This window comes from Eucalyptus grandis, chromosome 6 (assembly GCF_016545825.1).
Source record: "Eucalyptus grandis isolate ANBG69807.140 chromosome 6, ASM1654582v1, whole genome shotgun sequence".
Taxonomy (NCBI): Eukaryota; Viridiplantae; Streptophyta; class Magnoliopsida; order Myrtales; family Myrtaceae; genus Eucalyptus; species Eucalyptus grandis.
In genome coordinates, this window is record NC_052617.1 from 14,565,647 (window position 1) to 14,585,692 (window position 20,046).

The 20,046-nt window shown below is 39.7% G+C and overlaps 1 protein-coding gene and 1 pseudogene across 1 annotated transcript; both read right to left on the reverse strand.

The window, feature by feature from the left end:
- Positions 1–6,220: 6,220 nt before the first annotated feature.
- On the reverse strand, positions 6,221–7,607 carry LOC104448539 (annotated as a pseudogene).
- A 3,186-nt stretch (positions 7,608–10,793) lies between these two features.
- Positions 10,794–12,221, reverse strand: LOC104448540 (epidermis-specific secreted glycoprotein EP1). The gene has a single exon (XM_010062396.3). It carries the CDS (start codon positions 12,186–12,188, stop codon positions 10,866–10,868), a length of 1,323 nt encoding a protein of 440 aa, XP_010060698.1. The 5' UTR covers positions 12,189–12,221; the 3' UTR covers positions 10,794–10,865.
- Between the last annotated feature and the right edge of the window lie 7,825 nt (positions 12,222–20,046).

Here is a 20,046-nt window from a genome sequence, read left to right on the forward strand (position 1 = left end):
AAAGACAGTTGTCTATTCCATATACTCCTCAACAAAATGGTGTTGCAGAAAGAAGAAACGGAACCCTACTGGAAATGGTTAGGTCAATGATGGCGCATGCTAACTTACCTATCACTTTTTGGAGTGATGCGTTGTTAATTGCTGCCTATATACTTAACCGGGTGCCTTCCAAATCAGTTACTTCCACTCCATATGAGTTATGGACAGGTAGAAAACCGGACTTAAGTTTTCTTAAGTCATGGGGTTGTGCTGCCTATACTCATGAGTCCTCTCATAAGTTTGGGAAATTGGGTCCCAAAAGAAAGAAGAGTATTTTCATAAGATACTCCGAACACTCGAAATGTTATGTGTTCATAGGTGAGCAGGAAAGTGAGAGTATAACTGAATTTGAATCACATGATGTCACATTCTTAGAGGATGAATTTCCTAAGAAGGGCGAGATAGGGGAATATTACTCCCTATTTGAAACATTGGATCAAGATAATGATATTAGTGGAGTTTGTCCAAATAGGAGTAATATGAGAAATGATGAATTGAATTCAACTCATTCTCAATTACAACCACATGATGAGATGGCATCATCATTATCTAATCCTAGTGGGTGCATAATGGGGAATGATGTGCAAAGTGTACAATCTCTCATACGGCGAATAAGTCGCCAAAGTATTCCCCGTCGACGTTTTGACATTGAAGGGGAAACTTTTATGATTGCTCCGCAAGATAAGAATGAGCCAAGAAATATTAATGAGGCTCTAAATTGCCCTAGTAAGGAAAAATGGATTCATGCAATGGAAGAAGAGATTGAGTCAATGAAGTCAAACCAAGTTTGGGAACTGGTTGATCTTCCAAAAGGACGCAAAGCTATTGGGAACAAGTGGGTTCTCAAAATAAAGCGAAAAGATGATGGCTTGATAGAAATGCATAAACTCGCCTTGTGGCAAATGTGTATAATCAACAGGAAGGAATTGATTATGAAGAAACATTTTCTCCTGTAATGAGATTTACCTTGATTCGCATTATTCTGGCAACAGTGGCTAGTATGGATCTTGAGTTACATCAAATAGATGTAAAGACCGCTTTCCTTAATGGAGAATTAGAGGAAGAAATATATATGGAACAACCTATTGGTTTCATTAAAGAAGGCCAAGAAGGAAAGGTATGTCGACTTTTGAGATCGATATATGGCCTTAAGCAATCGTCAATACAATGGTATATACGTTTTCATAATGTCATAATGGCATATGATTTTACAATGATAAATGAGGATCATTGTGTATATATCAAAAGATCCAAAGATCAATTTGTGATCATATCATTATATGTTGATGATATACTAATTGCCGGAAGTAATATGGAGTTTGTTAATATTGTTAAGAGTTGGTTGTCTTCCAACTTTGAGATGAAGGATATGGGTGAGACTGCATACATTCTTGGAGTTAAGATTTCAAGAGATCGTTCGAAGAGATCGTTATTTCTTTCGCAAGAAACATATATAAATAAGGTTCTTGAACGATTTTGATTTCGTATGCAAGATTGTAAACCCATAGATACTCCTATTGCAAAAGGTGAAGGATTGAGTCTTAGACTGTGTCCAAGGACTCCACAAGAGAAGGAACAAATGAAACATGTTTCTTATGCTAGTTCTGTTGGGAGCTTGATGTACGCTATGATGTGTACAAGACCTAACATATGTTTTACAGTTGGAATTGTGAGTAGATACTAATCCAACCCAGGTCAAGCACATTGGAAGGCCGTTAAGAGAATACTGAGGTATCTAAAGGGAACTACTGATTACAAGTTAAATTATCAAGGAAAGGATCTGCGACTTGAAGGCTATTCAGATGCTGATTAGGGAGGAGATTTAGATGAAAGAAAATCTACCTCTGGATTTGTTTTCTTACTGAACAATGGCGCCATATCATGGAGCAAAGAAGAAGCAAACATGTATAGCCTTGTCCACGATGGAAGTTGAGTTCGTGGCATTATCGCGCGGTAGAAGAAGGAGTTTGGCTTAAGAGATTTTGGATCATTTAGGTGTTATTGAGAAAGCTGCAAATCCATTATTGGTTAACTGTGATAGCCAAGCAGCTATAGCGTACACCAAAGATCCAAAATATCATGGCAAGACCAAACATATAGATACTAAGTATAATTTTGTCAAATATATGGTTGTACGAAAGGATGTGAATTTACAGTACATATCTACATATAGAATGGTAGCAGATCCTATGACAAAGCCAATACCTAGATATGTGTTTTATGGTCATGTAAAATCTCTAGGATTGCGTAGAGTCTGATGTACTAGATTATAATTTCCCTGAGTTGTTCACATTTATGAATTTGTGTTTTTTCATTATTAATATTTATGAATCTTTGTTTGATCTTTATGCATCTTAATGCTTAGTACATGACTTTAAGTTGAGGAAGTATGTCGGACAGATATAAGATTAGCCCACTCACACGGGTAATCACCTCTATTTACTATGTGATAAATAGAGATAAGACGGTTTTTAAGCTTATTATCTAGGTGATAATCGAGAGCTCAAGCTTAAAATATATTTATCGCCTTAACTGGGTGTTAAGATGAGGACACAATATTTACTATGTCCGAAAGTAAAATACCCCACATATTTTACTTTATCTGTCTAAGATGCCGGATATGAGTTCTGATGAATTTTGTGAATGAGTAGATATGTGAACTCCAGTTAGACATTAGATATGTCTGAACTATCATCTGTACGGTATTGAAGGTGTAGACATATGCTCCATGGGAAAGGAGTTAATACCGTAATACGTATTTCATACTACGTATGCATGAAATGACCAATAAGAATGGCAAAAGTTTGATCTCAACTTTTATACCATGTGAGACTCTTGAGGAAAAGAGTTCCTCAATTTTTAGTGCCCTCATGACTTTTACTTATTCTCAAAATTTCTATTTAGTGTTTGCTATCTTAGGATGTTGCCAATGGTCATGAGTTGATTTGATCTAATGGGACATTTCTAGAAAAGCAAACTAAATTAAAGTTGAGAGTTTGAAGGAAAGATGAAGATCGAATATGGATAATCACATTCTAAGTTTTGTATTCACTGGTCGACCAATTATGACTGTCTTTGGGATAATCATAATTGTGAATACAATATATATCATTGCTTAAAAGAAATCAAGAGAGATATAAATGTGACTAATCGATCTAGGGTACTGCATACTGAATCTACTCAGAGTGTGATGCCCATTATGAGCTGCTATATATTCCTAACAGATGTATAGTAACGAGCTCTCAAAGTATGATGGTCGCACGGATTATTTACCGGTATGAATGTTGAAAAGAGGTAAAGAAAATCATGTTCGGCCCACCATGTGCGAGTGGAAGATGATGGTTTTATTAAAGTGATGGGCCTAAGTTGGCTCATCCGCCCATGTTTGGCCTAAAAGCCCGGCCCACAAGATTATGGTCTATGGATGAAGGGATATGATGAAGTGACACGTTTCTTTTTAGATGGGACGTATTGAAGGGAGAAAAGAGAGGGAGGATCGCACCTTTTGGCATATAACGTACGTTTCCTCCTCCCTCTCTCCCTTGAAACACCTCTAAAAGAAAAACAGTAAGAAAAAGGCAACGCTCTCTTCCCTTCAAGGCAAATTCGTGTCATCGGATCGAACATGACCAGTTTCTCTTCCTCATATCGGCGTCAGTGTTTAATCTGTGGCTAACAAGGTACGTTCAATTCGGTGATGTGCCTTAGGATCGATGATGCATGTGTTTTTCTCGGGCTCGTCTTCTACATTCGTTTTAGGGGTTCGATTTAGTGTCGAATCCGGTTTTTGGGAATCCGACAATCCCAACAAATACCTTCTCCTTCACATGGTTTGTTTCAAACATTGAAGATACTTCAGCACAACGGAAATATAAATTTTAAAAAGGACTCCATTAAAGAGCTAGCCGCAGCACTTTCTACCGAATCAAGGCTAGAGATTTTCAATTGGCTGATGCAAATGGGATAAGATGGGTTGGGTGCTGAAGGAGAAAATATTCAGTGGTTCGCAACTACCACATCATCGTCCTACGTGGCACGCGTAAATTTAGGTGGCTCCACTAAAATGTGGACACGTATCCGATGACTTGGAGTGACTTGAAAAATAAAAAAAGTCGCTAGGGTGAGGCTTATTTTTTCCTCTCTCTTCTGTCAGTCGACTGAAAAGGTATGAGAAGATGCTATAATTAATGCTCGAATATAAGTTGCCGCTTAAAACCCTCTCTCATCTTTTCAATTTTCAAGCCTTTCTTGGCCTTATCCTTCGTCGAGAAGAGAAATGATGACGCCTTCTCTCTATTTTCTCCAACACGCCCATTCGCCTCTACCTTCGTCTTTGCCTCCGCCTCCGCCTCCCCCTCCCCCTCCCCAAAAGCCACCACCGGTTGCTGCTGTTGCTCAGATTTGCCTCTGGCACGTTGCCTCCTCCAAGAGCCCCGCTCGGTCGCAGCTGCTAGGTCCAGAGCCCCCTTCACCTCTGCCGTTGCCTTTGGACCCTCATCGCGCCGATTTTTGGGAACCCTAGCGACGTTTACTATGGCCGCACCATCTCTCTTACCCTTGGCAAGTTCTGGGCCTCTGTCCAATTGCGTCCCTCCGACAAGCTCGTCATCACACCTCACCCCGTCCATGATCTCATCATCTGGGAACATTTCGGGTACCGGCGGCTGACGGCGTTGTTTGGGTGTTCTTCTTCCTCAACCGAGCTGCAGAAAACTTGGAACATCGCAATCGGTGAGGTCGAAGATCCGTCTTCATCGAGTTCACTGCACCCAGAGTCCCTATAGAATTTGGATAGAAGAAGATGTCGACCGTGTGCGTGTTGCAGCCGTGGACAAAGGGGAAGGTTCGTCTCCATGTGTTCGATATGAGTTTTTGTTCGATTCTTCTGGAATGACGCTGAGAAGTTGTGGATTCCTATTTTAGTGTGATTACCTCATAAATATAGCTGCATTTTACTTTTTCGCGTTCCTTTTTTTTTTTTTTTTTTCTTTCTATTCTCTTCCTCATGCTTTGTTTTTGGAAATGTGGTAGGAAATTGCGCTCTGATGAGTTGATGATTAATGTGAAAGCAACATTAAGATGAGCGATCTGGTTCCTTCTACATTCGATTCCGATCTCCGATTTGCGTTTCTGCGCCTTCGCTACGTGGAAATGGCTGCCAAGGTTGAGCCAATTGCTCACCTGCCTGCAAAAATTAAGACGAGTGAATTGTGAATTGGGTCGTGATTGCTTATTCAATGCTTGAGAATTGACGGTGGAGTAGCTTCTTAGGGATTGGGTTTGTGTTCTATAGGTGATGTTTAGAGAGCCGTGGTGCAAAATGACAATGCTTAAGAAACTCTTGCATTCCGATTTATTTATTATAAGTTCTTAACGTATCTTCGGAGTGCACTCACATAAGATGGTTAGCATGCAAGTTGATATGCAATGCTATAGTATTAATTGATTTGATGGAAGTTTTGGCACAAAAGTGAAAGCTGTACAAAAGTTAAAAAAATTCTAATGTCTTTTTCCATTCAATTTTTTGATATGTTGTAACTCAATTTTTCGTTTGGTGAATTCACTAAAAAATAAAAACAAAGAAAAACAGACCCATCCACTATGGGGAGATTCGCACTTTGAACTTTGATTTGAAGATCAATTATAACCACAGCCAGATCTCGTGCAATTCACACGATGAAAGTCTCCGACTTGTTGACCAAGTCCACGTAAATCGGTGGAACTTCAGAAGATATTTCTTCACTGCATTTAATATGTACAACTTCAGAAACAATGACGAAACGTCTGCTGTTGCAGATTGAGACAATGATGTGGGATGCATTAATGCAGTGAGCGACCGAAGGCCATGGAAAGGGGGGATGTGCTCCCGCTTACTCGTTTGATACTTTCAGCGACTCGCAGGCGAAAAGATGGATCTGTTGCGGTCTCGATTTTAACCCTTCATTACATGTGATTTAAGGTCGTTATGATGACCTGAATTTGTCCATCCGACTGAGAATCTTAGAATTAATTTTAATGGAATAAAAGATTTTGGGGATAAAACTTTGCCAATATTATGATTCACTCGTCATGTTGCATCATGAGGAGAAACTAAACAAGCACGGAAGTAATAGAAAAGCTTCATCATTCTCATACAATGGGGATACCACAACAAAAAAAAAAAAAAGTTGCTCCGAAAAAAGAAAGAAACGCAGAACAAGAAAATAACACAAGCTCTGAGAAGGGGTAAAAAAAACGAAACAAGACTCTAGACTTATTTCTTGGGCACTTTGATGTGGCCCACGTGCGTGGAATTAGCGACCTTGGTCAATGTCTTGAGCTCGTAGGCGATCCAGCATCGAGAAGTCTCTTGGTTGTAGAAATAACCCAAGCACTTGCCCTCGCAGTCCCCCTCCTTCACTGGTCCATTACCCCTTGTGTACTTGCTCAGGAAATGGTCCACCCCGGCAAGCTTGTAGTAGCTGAAGTCGCCGAGCCAACAGCTCATGACCTTCGCCGGCGCGCAGCTCTCGCTCCAGCCCAAAAGCCCACGGGCCGATGGGCACGCCACGCATTGGCTGTCCGCACAGAGCCCAAGGTTCCCGCACCGGCTAGGCAATTGGCACTCGGTGTCCCATGTTGCTTCTTGAGAGAAAAGAGAGAAGGTGACCTCCCATGTCCGGTAGTCCACCTTGTCGTAGTAACTGTAGGCCTGAAGGTTGCCATCGATCCCGAGCCTAAGTATTGTGAACGTGGAATTGTATTTGGGCCGGGCCAATGTGAGCCCACCGCCCACATCGCTTGATTTGTTGGCCGCCTCATATTTCAAAGTGATTTCATAGGCATAGCCCTCGTCGGTCTCGGGCGCGCTTTCGAGGGTCACTTGGCCCAAGGACTCCTTGCCGAGGAACATGTTTTCCGCGAATGTGTAGTATAGGAGCGGCTTTGGGGAGTTCTTGCTAGTGTAATAGAGGGACAATTGCTTGGGTTCGATCACTAGCCTGTACGGCCCATTGGCGTTGTCCTTCTTGGAGGCCCGGCTCACGAGTTTGCTCACCGGTCCGGCCCGCAGGGACTGGCCTACAAGGAGGGTGTCCGTGGGCGAGTCGAAGCTTTGCCACACGAAATTGCCCTTGGAATCGAAGAGGACCATGTTGCCATCGGGAGCAATCGGAACCCAACAACACCTTTATTCGCGGTGCGCGACTGCCATGCAACCTGGCCATTGGCTTCAGCCAAGACAAGGTTACCATCGGCCCCAAGGGCAAAGGTCGAGTTCTCACCGACCGGGTTGCCCCGGTTGGCCTCCCAGACCCATCGGAAGAGCGACTCGGACTGCGTGGTGGCCATCCTTAGGGCCAAAGTGAAGGCATTGGGGGTGGTATTCTAGAAGCAAAGCTGGAACGGGGAATTGGCAATGCTGGTGGTCCGGTAATTGCCGCCGTACTCAACGACGTAAGGCCCGAACTCACCTTCATTGACGAACTTGAATTGAGCGGAGGGAGGGACAGTAGCTCGAGCTAGGAAAGAAAGCGAGAGCAAGAAAAGGGAGTGTAGTAGAGACATTGATGAAGACATGTCGAGTTATTATTGTTGGATATTTGGCTTGTGATGGGCAATGGTGGAGTTCTCTATTTATAACGAGAGCTTGAGGATGAAGTGATCGGAGTGTTTGGCCTCCTTATTGACCAGCTTGGCGGTGATCAGCTTTAGACATTGTGAACGTGATCATACCATTAATTAATTGATGACAATGGAGCCGCCATTAATGGACAAGCTTCCATCCGACGAAGGCAGAATTATTCTTTCATTCACCTGATGCTTGCTTGGCCGGTATAGATTAAATTAGTGCGCAATTGTTTTAATAATGTTGGAGAATACTGTTTCTCTCACATGGCTTGTCTCAACGATGATGATACGTTAGCATAATATTTATTGTAGCTTTATTTCCAAAAAGATGAGATGGACCGAAAAGGACTCCATTAAAGAGCTTTTTACTAGGGGTGAGCAATGATTCTGTTCCAACCTAAGAAACAAACTAAATGCGTCGGTTCTTAGCAGTTCACGGTTCCGAAAATTCGGAAACGATGATAATCGATTAGGCTTCTCGGTTCTAGGTGTGAATCAGACTGTTCGTGCTGGACTGATAGGTTTTTCTTGTCTAAATGTTCTCTATTCTAGATGGATGTTTGAATTTGAAAGATTTATTGTAATATAGATTAATTTCTCCATTACATGATACAATGAGTTGCTCCACTTTAAAGGGATACATGCCGTTTTGGAGGAGTGGCAAAGAGAAGGAAAAACGTTGGTTTCAACATAGTGCAAGATGTAAAATCCTCTAAAGAGCAGCTGTTTTAATGGGATTAATGATGATCAATATATCTTTATAACCTTATAAGAAGGGCATACAAGGGTAAGAATCACCTTTTAAAGGCAATTTCACGTAAAAGAGCATATGTAATTCATGACTTTCTAGTTATCTATTGATTTTTGAATCCATCTAGAAATCGAATCGGATTGTTCTAATTCCAAAATTTGGTGGATAGATTCTTGGTTCCACAAACTTGGAATCAACTTTGTCCAATCTAGTTTCATCTTTCAGATGGGATTTCACTCGCATTGAAACCGATTAATCCTACTCTTCACTACACTTTTCAAAGAATTGAATAAAGAAAGTTTCTAATTTTGGGTCTTGCAAATGAGACAAATTGGAGTTGGGTGGTGAAAAATGGACATTGATAAATTGTTAAGGAAGTGGTGGGCCCAAAAGTCAAAACAGAGACTTCGGGCCTGTTTGTTAAAATGTGTTTATGTTCCTAAGAACACAAATTTTTTTTTTGTTCCTAGGAACAAAAAAGAACAAAATGCGTTTGTTTGCGTTTTTTGTTCCAAAATTATTTTTTGTTTCCGAAACACATCTCTGGAACGGAAACAAGAAACAAAAAAAAAAAAAGTTGTTTCTTGTTTATGGAACAAAATTTAGGAACACTTTTTCTCTCTCTTCCATTTTCTTCTCTCTTTTTTCTTCTTCTTTTTTCTTTCTTTTTTCTTTGGCCGGTCGCCGGCCTCGGCCATGGCCGGCGATTGGCCGTCGAGGGCCGGCGACCTCGCCGGCGCGTCGCCAACCCCGGCGAGGCTCGGCCTCGCCTTGGCTACGCGAGCTTGAGCTCGTCCCAAATCCGGCGAGCGGCGAGCTCGGCCTCACGGTGGCTACAGACCGTTGGGTGAGCTTGGCCTCACACGGATCCGGGTGAGATCGAGCTCGCCCGGCCAAGGCGAGGCCGACCTCGCGCTGGCCGGGCAAGCTCGGCCTTCGCGAATCTGGGCAAGCCTCGCCGTGGCTAGGCGAGGCCGTCGGCCCTCTCGGCCGGTCGCCGGCCATGGCCAAGGCGAGGCGAAAAGAAGAAAAAAAAAAAAAGAAAAAAAAAGAAAATAAGAAAATAAATAAGAAAGAAAATAGAAAAATATTAAAAATATTAAAAAATTAAAAGAAATAAAAAAAAATTATACAAATTTACCAAACGTGTTTCTATTCTTTTTATATTTTTGGAACAAATTTACCAAACGCGTTTTTTGTTCAAAAATTATTCCCCAAAGCGAAATACTTTTTCTATTTTTATTCCCAAAAATAACTTTTAAACAGAAATGTTATCAAACGCACCAATCGGTTTCATTTTTGTCCTCACCTATTTTAGGAGATGGATCGAGTCTTCGCATCACGTTGAAGCATATCTTCTCGTGGGTAGAGCCAGTCAAAATGCTAATGGAATGGACAAGAAGCCAGGGAGGATAGCAACACTCCTTTCTTTTTCTTCTTTTCTTTATAAAAGAATTTCATGTAAAGCATAAAGCTGTCGATCTAAAATAAATATCCTGATGTACCATGGTAGCAGAGGGAAAGTTTTAGCTTAAAATTTTAAATTATCACTCACTTGATGGAATTAACTTTTAGCTAGTTGTCTTAATAAATTGAGATTATTATATTGGTTTCCAAATGTGGCCAAGTATAAACAATTTCAACTTGGACTTTGTTTAACCTTATATTATGATGGGGTGGACCATAAAATTTTCCCATCTAACCACAAGTGCTCTTATTATGAAAATCATTTGTTATGATGGCAAAAATATTCTAAAAATGATCGACTTCATTGTATAAATCTACGGTCCAAGTAAAATATATTAGGTCCCAATGATATTTCATGATATATGATATACTGTTATGATGCCATTAAAATGAAATATAATTAAGTGACGTACTACTTAGATTGCTTGTACGTAGGAGTATCTCAAACGATATGAATGACATATGGACGTGCAATTTTCATAGAAAGCTCAAGCATTGATCAAAAGTGAACATGGCTTTCATTTCCCTGTTTAATCAAATCAAGTTCAATCAGTAGGGTTTGAAAGGGCACGTGCTAGGTATAGGTGCCATTGCGCGAGAGAGACCGTTCGCATCTCCTTGGCACCATTACCTTCCCTCAAGATACATCTCACATACACCTCGGAAGGGTCGTAACAATAATTTTAGCAACTAGCCGACGAGAAAGATGGATTTGTTGCAATCTTGATATAGACCTTTCATTACATGTAATATAAGGTTGTCATGGTGATCTATATTTGTTTCTCTAACTGAGAATCGTGGAATTAATTTGGATGAAATAAAAGGGTTTTTGGTATATAACTTTGCCAATACTATAACGTAATATTATTACTAATTTATAATTCACTCGTCATGTTGCACGCCATTAAGAAAATAACAAGCGCAAAACTAATGGGAAAGCTTCATCATTCTCTCTTATTGGCAAACCACAATAATACAAATTACAGGCAAGACTTAAGAATTATTGCTTGGACACTTTGATATAGCCCACATGCGTGGAATTAGCGACCTTGGTCAGGGTCTTGAGCTCATAAGCGATCCAGCACCGAGAAGTCTCTTGGTTGTAGAAATAACCCAGGCACTTGCAGTCCTTGCTGCACTTGCCCCCACAATCCCCCTCCTTCATCGGCCCTTCACCCTTCGTGTACTTGCTCAGGAAATGGTCCACCCCAGCCAGCTTGTAGTAGCCGAAGCCGCTGGGCCGACAGCTCGTGACCCTCGGCGGCGCGCAGCTCTCGCTCCAGCCCAAAAGCCCATTGGCAGAAGGGCATGCCACACACTGGCTTTCCGCGCAGAGCCCAAAGTTCCCACACCGGCTAGGCAATTGGCACTCGGTGTCCCAGTCCCCGTCCCGAGAGAAGAGGGAGAAGGTGACCTCCCATGCCCGGTAGTCCACCTTGTCATAGTAAGTGTAGGCCCGAAGATTGCCGTCGATCCCGAGCCTTAGTATGGTCAGTGTGGAATTATATTTGGGCCTGGCCAATATGAGTCCGCCGCCCATGCCGCTCGTCTTGTTGGCTGCTGCATATTTCAGAGTGATTTCGTAGGCGTAGCCCTCATCAGTCTCCGGCGCGGTTTCAAGGTTCACTTGGCCTAAGGACTCGTTGCCGAGGTACATGTTTTTCGCAAATGTGTAGTATAGGAGCGGCTTTGGAGAGTTCTTGCTAGTGTAATAGAGGGACAATTGCTTGGGCTCCATGACCAAGCTGTATGGACCATTGGAGTTGTCCGTCTCCGAGGCCCGGCTCACGAGCTTGCTCACTGCTCCGGCCCGCAAGGACTGGCCCACAAGGAGGGTGTCCGTGGGCGAGTCGAAGCTTTGCCACACGAAGTTGCCTTTGGAGTCATAGAGAACCATGTTGCCATTGGGGAGCAATTGGAAGCCAACGACACCTTTATTCGTAGTGCGGGATTGCCACACGACCTGGCCGTCGGCGTTGGCCAGGACAAGGTTGCCGTCAGCCCCGAGTGCGAAGGTCGCGTTCTCACGGACTGGTTTGCCCCGGTTGGCCTCCCAGACCCAGCGGAAGAGCGACTCAGATCGCGTGGTGGCCATCCTCAGGGCCAAGGTGAAGGCATTGGGGGTGGTGTTGTAGAAGCACAGCTGGAACGGGGAACTAAAGATGCTGATGGTCCGGTAATTGCCGTCGTACTCGACGACGTAAGGCCCGAACTCGCCCTCATTGACGAACTTGAATTGAGCGGAGGGAGGAACGGCAGCTCGAGCTAGGAGCGAAAGCGAGAGCAAGAGAAGGGAGTGGAGAAGAGACATTGATGAAGACATGTTGAATTATTGATCTACGGGATGTGATGGGCATCGATGGAGTTTTCTATTTATAGCGAGCTTCCGGAAAAGGCGACGATTCTCTGGCCTCTTTTATTGACCAAACTAGGCGGCGATCCGGGACCGCTTGATGAACATGGAGCCGCCTCAGTAATGAGACGTGAATGGATAAGCTTCCACCCATCGAAGACTAAATCGTTCTTTATTGACCTATTGCACCTTTGGCCTCTATAGATTAAAATAATGATGGAGAATACCTTCTCGCTCACACGGTTTGTTTCAAACATTGAAGATACTTCAGCACAACAGAAAGATAAATTTCAAAAAGGACTCCATTAAAGAGCTAGCCGCAGCACTTTCTAAGGAATCAAGGCTAGCGATTTTCAAACTTTGTCTGATGCAAATGGGATAAGATGGGGTTGGGTGCTGAAGAGATGGATGTGTAAACTAGAGGAGATGGGATCGGGTCTTCGCATCGCGCCGACGCATCCTCTGCTGACTGGTCAATATCAATGCAATGGACAAGAAGCCGTGGGTGGAGATAGCAACTTTTCTGTTCTTTCTTCTTTTTTCCCCTTTTATTTCTTTATATAAAAAATAAATTGTAGATAAAGCATAATAAATCTGTCGGTGCACTCCGATCATTCGGCAAATGGATTGAAATTATAAATTGGTTTCCAAATGTGACTGAATATAAACTACTTCGATTTGAATTTTCTCTAATCTCAGATTATCACGCGGGTTATGAATTCTTTGATCTAAATTTAGTGTTTCATCATGGAAATTGCAGACAAAGATTATGTACTACTTAATGGAAATATTCGAAAAAATTATCACAATAATTTTGTACAGATCAACGGTCCAAACAAAATACATTATCTTCCCCGTGATATCTGATGACACATGAGGTACTCTTGGGCGGTCATCTAGAATTTTTTTTTTTTTAACATGTAAATTTCATAGACAGCTCAGCTTTGACCGAAAGTCAATATCGGCGCCATCTTCCCCTCACAATAATTTTAAGCTAAAATGAAGGGAAGCCACTGGTCCTTCGGATGCTCCTTTTGACCCATTCCGTACCACTACAAGAACCACTGCGTAGTACGGACCCATTCAATTCATTTAATCTATGCAAATAAAACAAAAGGAAAACAACCATTAAAAAACCCCAAACTATAATTAAAAAACTCCAAACTTATATCTATGGTATACATTTATCCAAGGATTTTTCAGTCAAAATAATGTTGTCCAATGTCAACATCATTTGCTTTCCAACATTTATGTAGATAGATTTTCACACATATATAAATTTGGGACTTTTGTGTCACTAAAAAAAAATTTAAGGTAAATACATCACAAAAGACATAATTTAGGGTTTTTACATCATTTGCTTTCCAACATTAACGTAGATAGATTTTCACACATGTACGAATTTTGGGATTTTTGTGTCATTAGAAAAAAAAATTAAAGGTAAATATATCACTGTAGGCATAATTTGGGGTTTTTGGTAATTTTTGTTCATAAAACAATGTATTAGAAAGAGAAATAAGTATTTGAAGATTTGGCTACATTTTATAAATGAAAAGAAACATTAATGCTTGTTTTAAATATATCGTAGTTTTAAAAAAAAAAATTCTTGCATTATCTTGGCAACTTTTTAGTCAGCACTTTGCGTTAGTTTTATTATTGGGTTGATTATGATTCATCTGACCAATATATGTATGAACTTTTGTAAGATGTATACATTGGAAAATGTGTGAGTTTAAACAACTCTTTGGTTTTGTTTGTTTCACAGAAAATGATTTTGAAAATATTTTTCAAAAAAATAATTATTTAGATCATTTGAAATAATTAGTCAATTAATTCTTTTATTATTGATAATGATTTATGTCTAAATTTTTGTAGACGATGAAATTTTTTTCTTTTATTCATCTTTATAAGTGATACAAGAAATCATTTTATGGAAAATATTTTTCAAATCTTTTATTCTCCATGAAATAAATGTATCTCTTGATTTGCTTTATAATCTAGAAACACGAAAACTTATTTTCTCTCTATGTCTAAAGTGTATTGTATCACTTGTGACGTGAAAGTACGTTATCGGTTTAATGGCGTGTTCATCACATTTTAAGTTTATTTACCACTCGGGAGATTGCATAGATAATGCCCTAGGAATATATACGGCTTTAGTTATGCTGATCACACGTCTGACTATTCGTGCAAACCTAGGGCCAAAGATGCATTGGATCTTTCTTCTAGATAACATTTCGAATATTTTATATCATACTTTAGTGGCTGTCAAGGTCAGAAAGTTGACCGAATAAAGTATTTATAAAAGAGAAGGCTAATAATTTCCACATTAAAGATGATTTTCCCACCTCAGCTTTACACTTTACAGGTCGCTACCTTTCAGAAAATCAGCTAATTAGACTATAATATAATCAAAGATTGAACCGTTTCATGTGTAATTACCCTTGGCCCCGCAAGCTTGTCGGTGGTGGGCACCATATATATCAATAGTTGGAAAAATGAAATTATTTATTTGATCATTATATTTTAATTTATTTCCAGCAAGTCAATGCTCTCGAAAAGATCCGAGCCTGATCAACTATCAACCCCTTGTTTAGACAACAAATTGGCGATGACCAATCCAACAAATCCTTGAAACCCTCGAAGAAGTTTCCCCAGCATCTTGCGATGCCTTATCTTGGTAATAAACATAGCCAAAAACCGTTGATAATTTCCTAAAGAATCAGTAAATTTAACACATCAGTAGCTCCGCCAAATGAATATTAGCAAATTATCAAAACCGTTGGTAATTTCTAAACCATCATAAAAATGTCAATGACTCACTCAAATAAGAGTTAGTAGAGGTAATATTAATTGGTAAATCACTCAAACCAAGACTGGCAATTTCCTATAAGATTGAGCAATTTTAACGGACCGGTAATTCTAATAGTGAAATATTGATATATTATTGGAATAATTGGCAATTAGAGTCAAATAAGAGTTAGTAACTCTAACATAGTGATTAGTTATGTAAATAAATAATGGCAACTTACCAATGTATTACTAGCTAAACAAGTTACTATTCAAAAAGTTTTGTTACTATTGGGTTTTGACAGTTGCCAATACTTTTTACACCTTAGTAGCACGAAAGAGTATTATGAGTTTTTCCCTGTGAAATGGTAGTATCATCCTATAGCGAGAAGCATGCTCTCAAAATGACTCGCTATCACTAAATCTTAGATAGTGTTCATTCATTTACCCTAAATGTGCATTTGTTTGCAAGGATAAATCCATCTTCAGCCAAGTCGAGTGGGTCATGTTTTTTCCACCTCTAGTTGTAGGTAACTTTCTACGACCAATCTTCTGATGGGTGGTTACAAATATGGATATTACAATGATTTGTATTCAATAAAATTTAGATATGAATGATGTTTCAACTTATAAGCCACCGATATGATGTATAGTCTAGAGAAAATTTCTTTTAATCAAGGATGTTGAAACATAAACCCTCGTATCTTATATATACCCAATCAGTCAAAAACTTAATTCTTCAAGATCAAATAATTGAAGCCTCGTTTTATTTACGGATCATCCTCAATCTGAGAAAATAATTATTTTGGTGCTCAATTTGCCATCATATGAAGTATCACAAAACAAGATCACTTGTTTCCATTTATACGAGACTTTTCGCTATTTCTGTGTCAATTAGTTCCTCGCTTTTTCCCATAGCTGAGGTGCACAAGATCACCCCTTTTTCTTAACCCATCCTACGAGTACATGAAATGGGCTTTCGCAATTTAGATTTGGGCTTATTCGGCCCAACTGTATTCCGTTATCGTGCTTTAAAGTCAGTTTCATTTTGTAATCTTCTGGTTTCTCATTTGTTTCTATTAGGCTAAATAAAACTAAAACACCCAAACAAAGACATAAAGAGGGTATTCAAACTCAAATTTGAACATCAATGTTACGTTTGATTGTCTAGAGTTGAGTTTGGATAGAATAACAAATGATCTTATTCGGTATTTTGATAATATCCTTCGTACCAGATAAATATTGAGATAGGAAGTAAGATAAACCTGGGTTGGACTAAACTTTTTTTAAAATAACTTGACATGCCTTGTATCTCTCGACAATTGAGTGATTGAGGACGTGTCCGAATATTGCTTTGCCAGCCATTGCGCAAGGAGTACCCCCGCGACAGCCAGTCCTTGTCACTTCCAATCATGGCCAATCATTTCGTCGATGTTTTGTTGTCAAGATTCAGATTGAGATAGGATGATTTGAAACCATTTAAATGTCCTTTGGTTTATAAAAAGATCCCATCATATGTTTTGTGCAACCTAAAATAGGAGTGAAAATCCTTCTCGTTCAAAAATCTTCGAAAATTTCCATTTCCGGACGTCTGTCGTTACAAACTACAGTCTCGAGGAAGTCGACCTCGGGAGCATGCCGGCTCTCAACGGACACGAGTTCACGAAGTTATGGTACGGCCTCGTGAACAGCAAGAGGTACTTCTTGTAGGACGTGCGGCCGAACTCCATCGCGGAAGAAAGCGACAGGACTATCTAGAGGCGACGAGGGAGGCAACAGTGGACAAGGGGTGCGTCGTGGGTGTGCACTGTGCACCAGAACACTATTATGGCCATCCCGATGCATAATAGGTGGAACTCAAAAGCTTGAGAGGTTGGTTGCTAGCAAGCCAATGGTGTGCTTGCCATTTTCACCTACCAGCAAATAAACATTCGGCTCATGAGTCACAAGTGAAAGGTGTGCCATAGGGAGCTGGTGGAGAGGATGATCTATACAATCCTCGCACGGTAAGTCTTTAGACTCCTTTTCACCTCACTCGTTCGAACACGATCACGACCAGCATGGTTGTGGGCGATGTCCATCGTGCCATGGTTGGAAGTGACGATGGTCGGGCTATCTTAGCGATGGTCCTCGCACAATGCCAATGAAGTGACCAAATGTGACACTTTATTACTCCGTTGGAAGATAGTATGAATTGTTGAGTTATTTATTATTTTTTTAATCCAATCTGGGTCCCACCATTTACGTCAAATTTCTCAGCCGACATTTTATTCGTCTATTTCTTTGACAAAGACAAGGGGTCACGACCCTCACGCAAGGTTTACATAGACAACAGTGACCACGAGGAAGCCAGCGGTGATGGATCGGACATTAGACTCTTGACACTACAAGAGTGTCCGAAGTGGAGGGTGGAGGCTGAAGTAGCTAGATATATCGTAAATTTTTTTTGATCCTATCTTAAATTGCCCCAACATAGGATGAGATTTTTAAAGGATTTTTAATTTCACTTCATCCTATCATACTCCAACCGGAATATGGAGGACCAAACGCAGCTTAAGAAATTTGCCAAGCGAACGACTTATGAGGCATAGGCAATAATGCAGAAAAATGCCTTAACATGAATAAACTTTTAAGAAATGGTTGCTGAGCAAATCGTTCGGAAATTGTATTGATGTGGACATTTCAAACCTCTCTTCAGGTCGCATACCAAATTGATTTGGCACTACATAAGATTCTTTTCTAGAAGCCAAAATATACTTCTGTTTGGTTCTCAATCTAATGTGAACACGAAAAAGAAAAACTGGACCGTCTGCATGCACTCATAAAGGAAGTGAACAGAGCAATACACACTGAAATTCTGCAAACAAGCTAAAGGGCCTAAATCTCGTATTCCTTCGTCTTTTATGCAACATCCGTGAAAAAAGTCCAATGATAAAGTCAGGAAAAAGTTGGAAAAGGAAACGTGAAAAACAACAAAAACATCGCTCGCAATCCGTACCGAGAGGATATTATATGATATTTGCAGTGGAGGATTACTTGTATGTTACTCTCACGCAATTGATTAGGCCAAAAAAGGTTATTGATAAATCAGGACTATTAGCAAAGAAAAAAAAAAATCAAGGGATAACAACAAAACAAAATAGGTACTATATCCTGTTGTAGAATAATTGAGTTGAAATTAATGTGCACCCAGAAGGAGGATGGGATTAATAAGTGGTTTGAACGTGCACATCATTGTAATTCGTCAAGAAATTAGGTCCGGAGGTCGGCGGTCGTCACAAGCGTTCGTTACATTGGATAATCGAATTCAAAGAGTTTATTGAGTGAGCATTAGGCAAGATTGCAGGAAGAAATATTTAATCGGTCGATGTTGATATTAAGTAAATATTCAAGAAGGTGGATCGAGCACTGTGCGAAGATGACCACACGATGCGGGGGAATCGAAATCAAGCAGCTCAATACTAGGAGTCATTAATTTGCTATGATTTAAATCACTCTTTTTGTGGATCCTGGAACTCTGAACCAGATGAAACCCTCCACTGCAATGATAAAATGAACGATTTTTAGTTATCGAAGACGAGGTCTTCCTATGGGACCATGTCTCCGTCAAAATTTTGACGCCTGACTTTATAAATTAACGTTGTCCATAAGTAATATGATGATGCTAGAAAAAAGGGTCTTAGATGCTTTACTTTGAAAAAACTTAAGGCCGGAAGCGGCATTGACCCGCTTTTTCCTGCTGCAATTTTCTTGAGGTACTAAATTTCAGATTATTGCTGAGCAACCATTTATCCATCCCTTATTTTATTATCTTATCAGAAGTTAAAATAATCATAAGAACTTATATAAGGATGTGTTTGGTGACGATATTTTTTTCCATCTCTGATTTTATAATTCCGCCCAAGAAAAAGCCATCCTCATATAGCTAGGTGCTGGACAGTACCTTCCATGAGCATAGCTTAAAGAGCAGACAAAACTAATTAACCAACTGTATTAGTCATTCCTAAGCATCTGAACCTATAAAGGAGCAGACAAATCTCTCTATTAATCAGAGACGAAATTACTAATTACTCCATTTGGCATATGCACCTGAATCACATTCACCACGTACAATATTATAAACACACATAATATATTCGCACCATACACTATACGAGCTTGTAGATATAATAATATGACTGGGAAACTGGAAGTTTTTATTTTTATATTAAGAGTGCGTTTGTTTCATAAAAATGAATGATTTGAAAAATATTTTTCTAAAAATAATCGCTTTTACAAAAATAAGTGAATGACAAATATTTTCATTGTCAACTATAAATTACTGTCACTAACGAAAACATTTTTCATTGAATAATATTTGGGAAAAGACCACCAAAAAAATCCCAAACTTTATCCAAAGTAACAAATTTACCCTCAAAACTTTTATTTGTGACATGAAAAATCTCAAATTTTGCTAACCGTGACACATTTACCTCACCAATGACATTTTCGTCTTATTTTTCTATTTTCCTTTTTTTTATTTTTTCCTTTTTTTCTTTTCTCTCTTCCTCCGCCATGGCCGGCCGAGGGAAGAAAGAAGAAGAAGAAAAAACAAAAAATAAAAATTAAAAAAAAAAAATAAAATGTAAAGACAAAAATGCCCTAAGTTTTTTTTTTTTTATCAAAAAAATTGTCCTAAGTTTATGATAAATGTGTCACACGAATACAAGTTCGGGATTTTTTGTGTCACGAAAAAAGTTTGGGGTAAATATGTCACGGTTGATAAAGTTTGGGGTTTTTCATATCACAAAAAAAAGTTTTAGGTAAAGTTTGGAATTTTTGGTATTCTTTTCACATGATATTTCAAAAAATTCAAGCGATCGCGTTTAGAAAAACGTTTTCCACGTAGTCATTCTGCTTTGTGTTTAAGGGTAAAAGGAAACTAGGGTTGGATTTGGTGTTAAACATGTGTTTCTTGATCTATCATTAACTCATTCCACCAATATTAAGTGAACTTAGCCTAGAATTGAAAAAGTGATCTGTCATATCTTTGAACTTA

Bases quoted from the DNA above. Each gene is read 5' to 3' on its own strand.
- LOC104448540 (XM_010062396.3), bottom strand. From the start codon at position 12,188: ATGTCTTCATCAATGTCTCTTCTCCACTCCCTTCTCTTGCTCTCGCTT.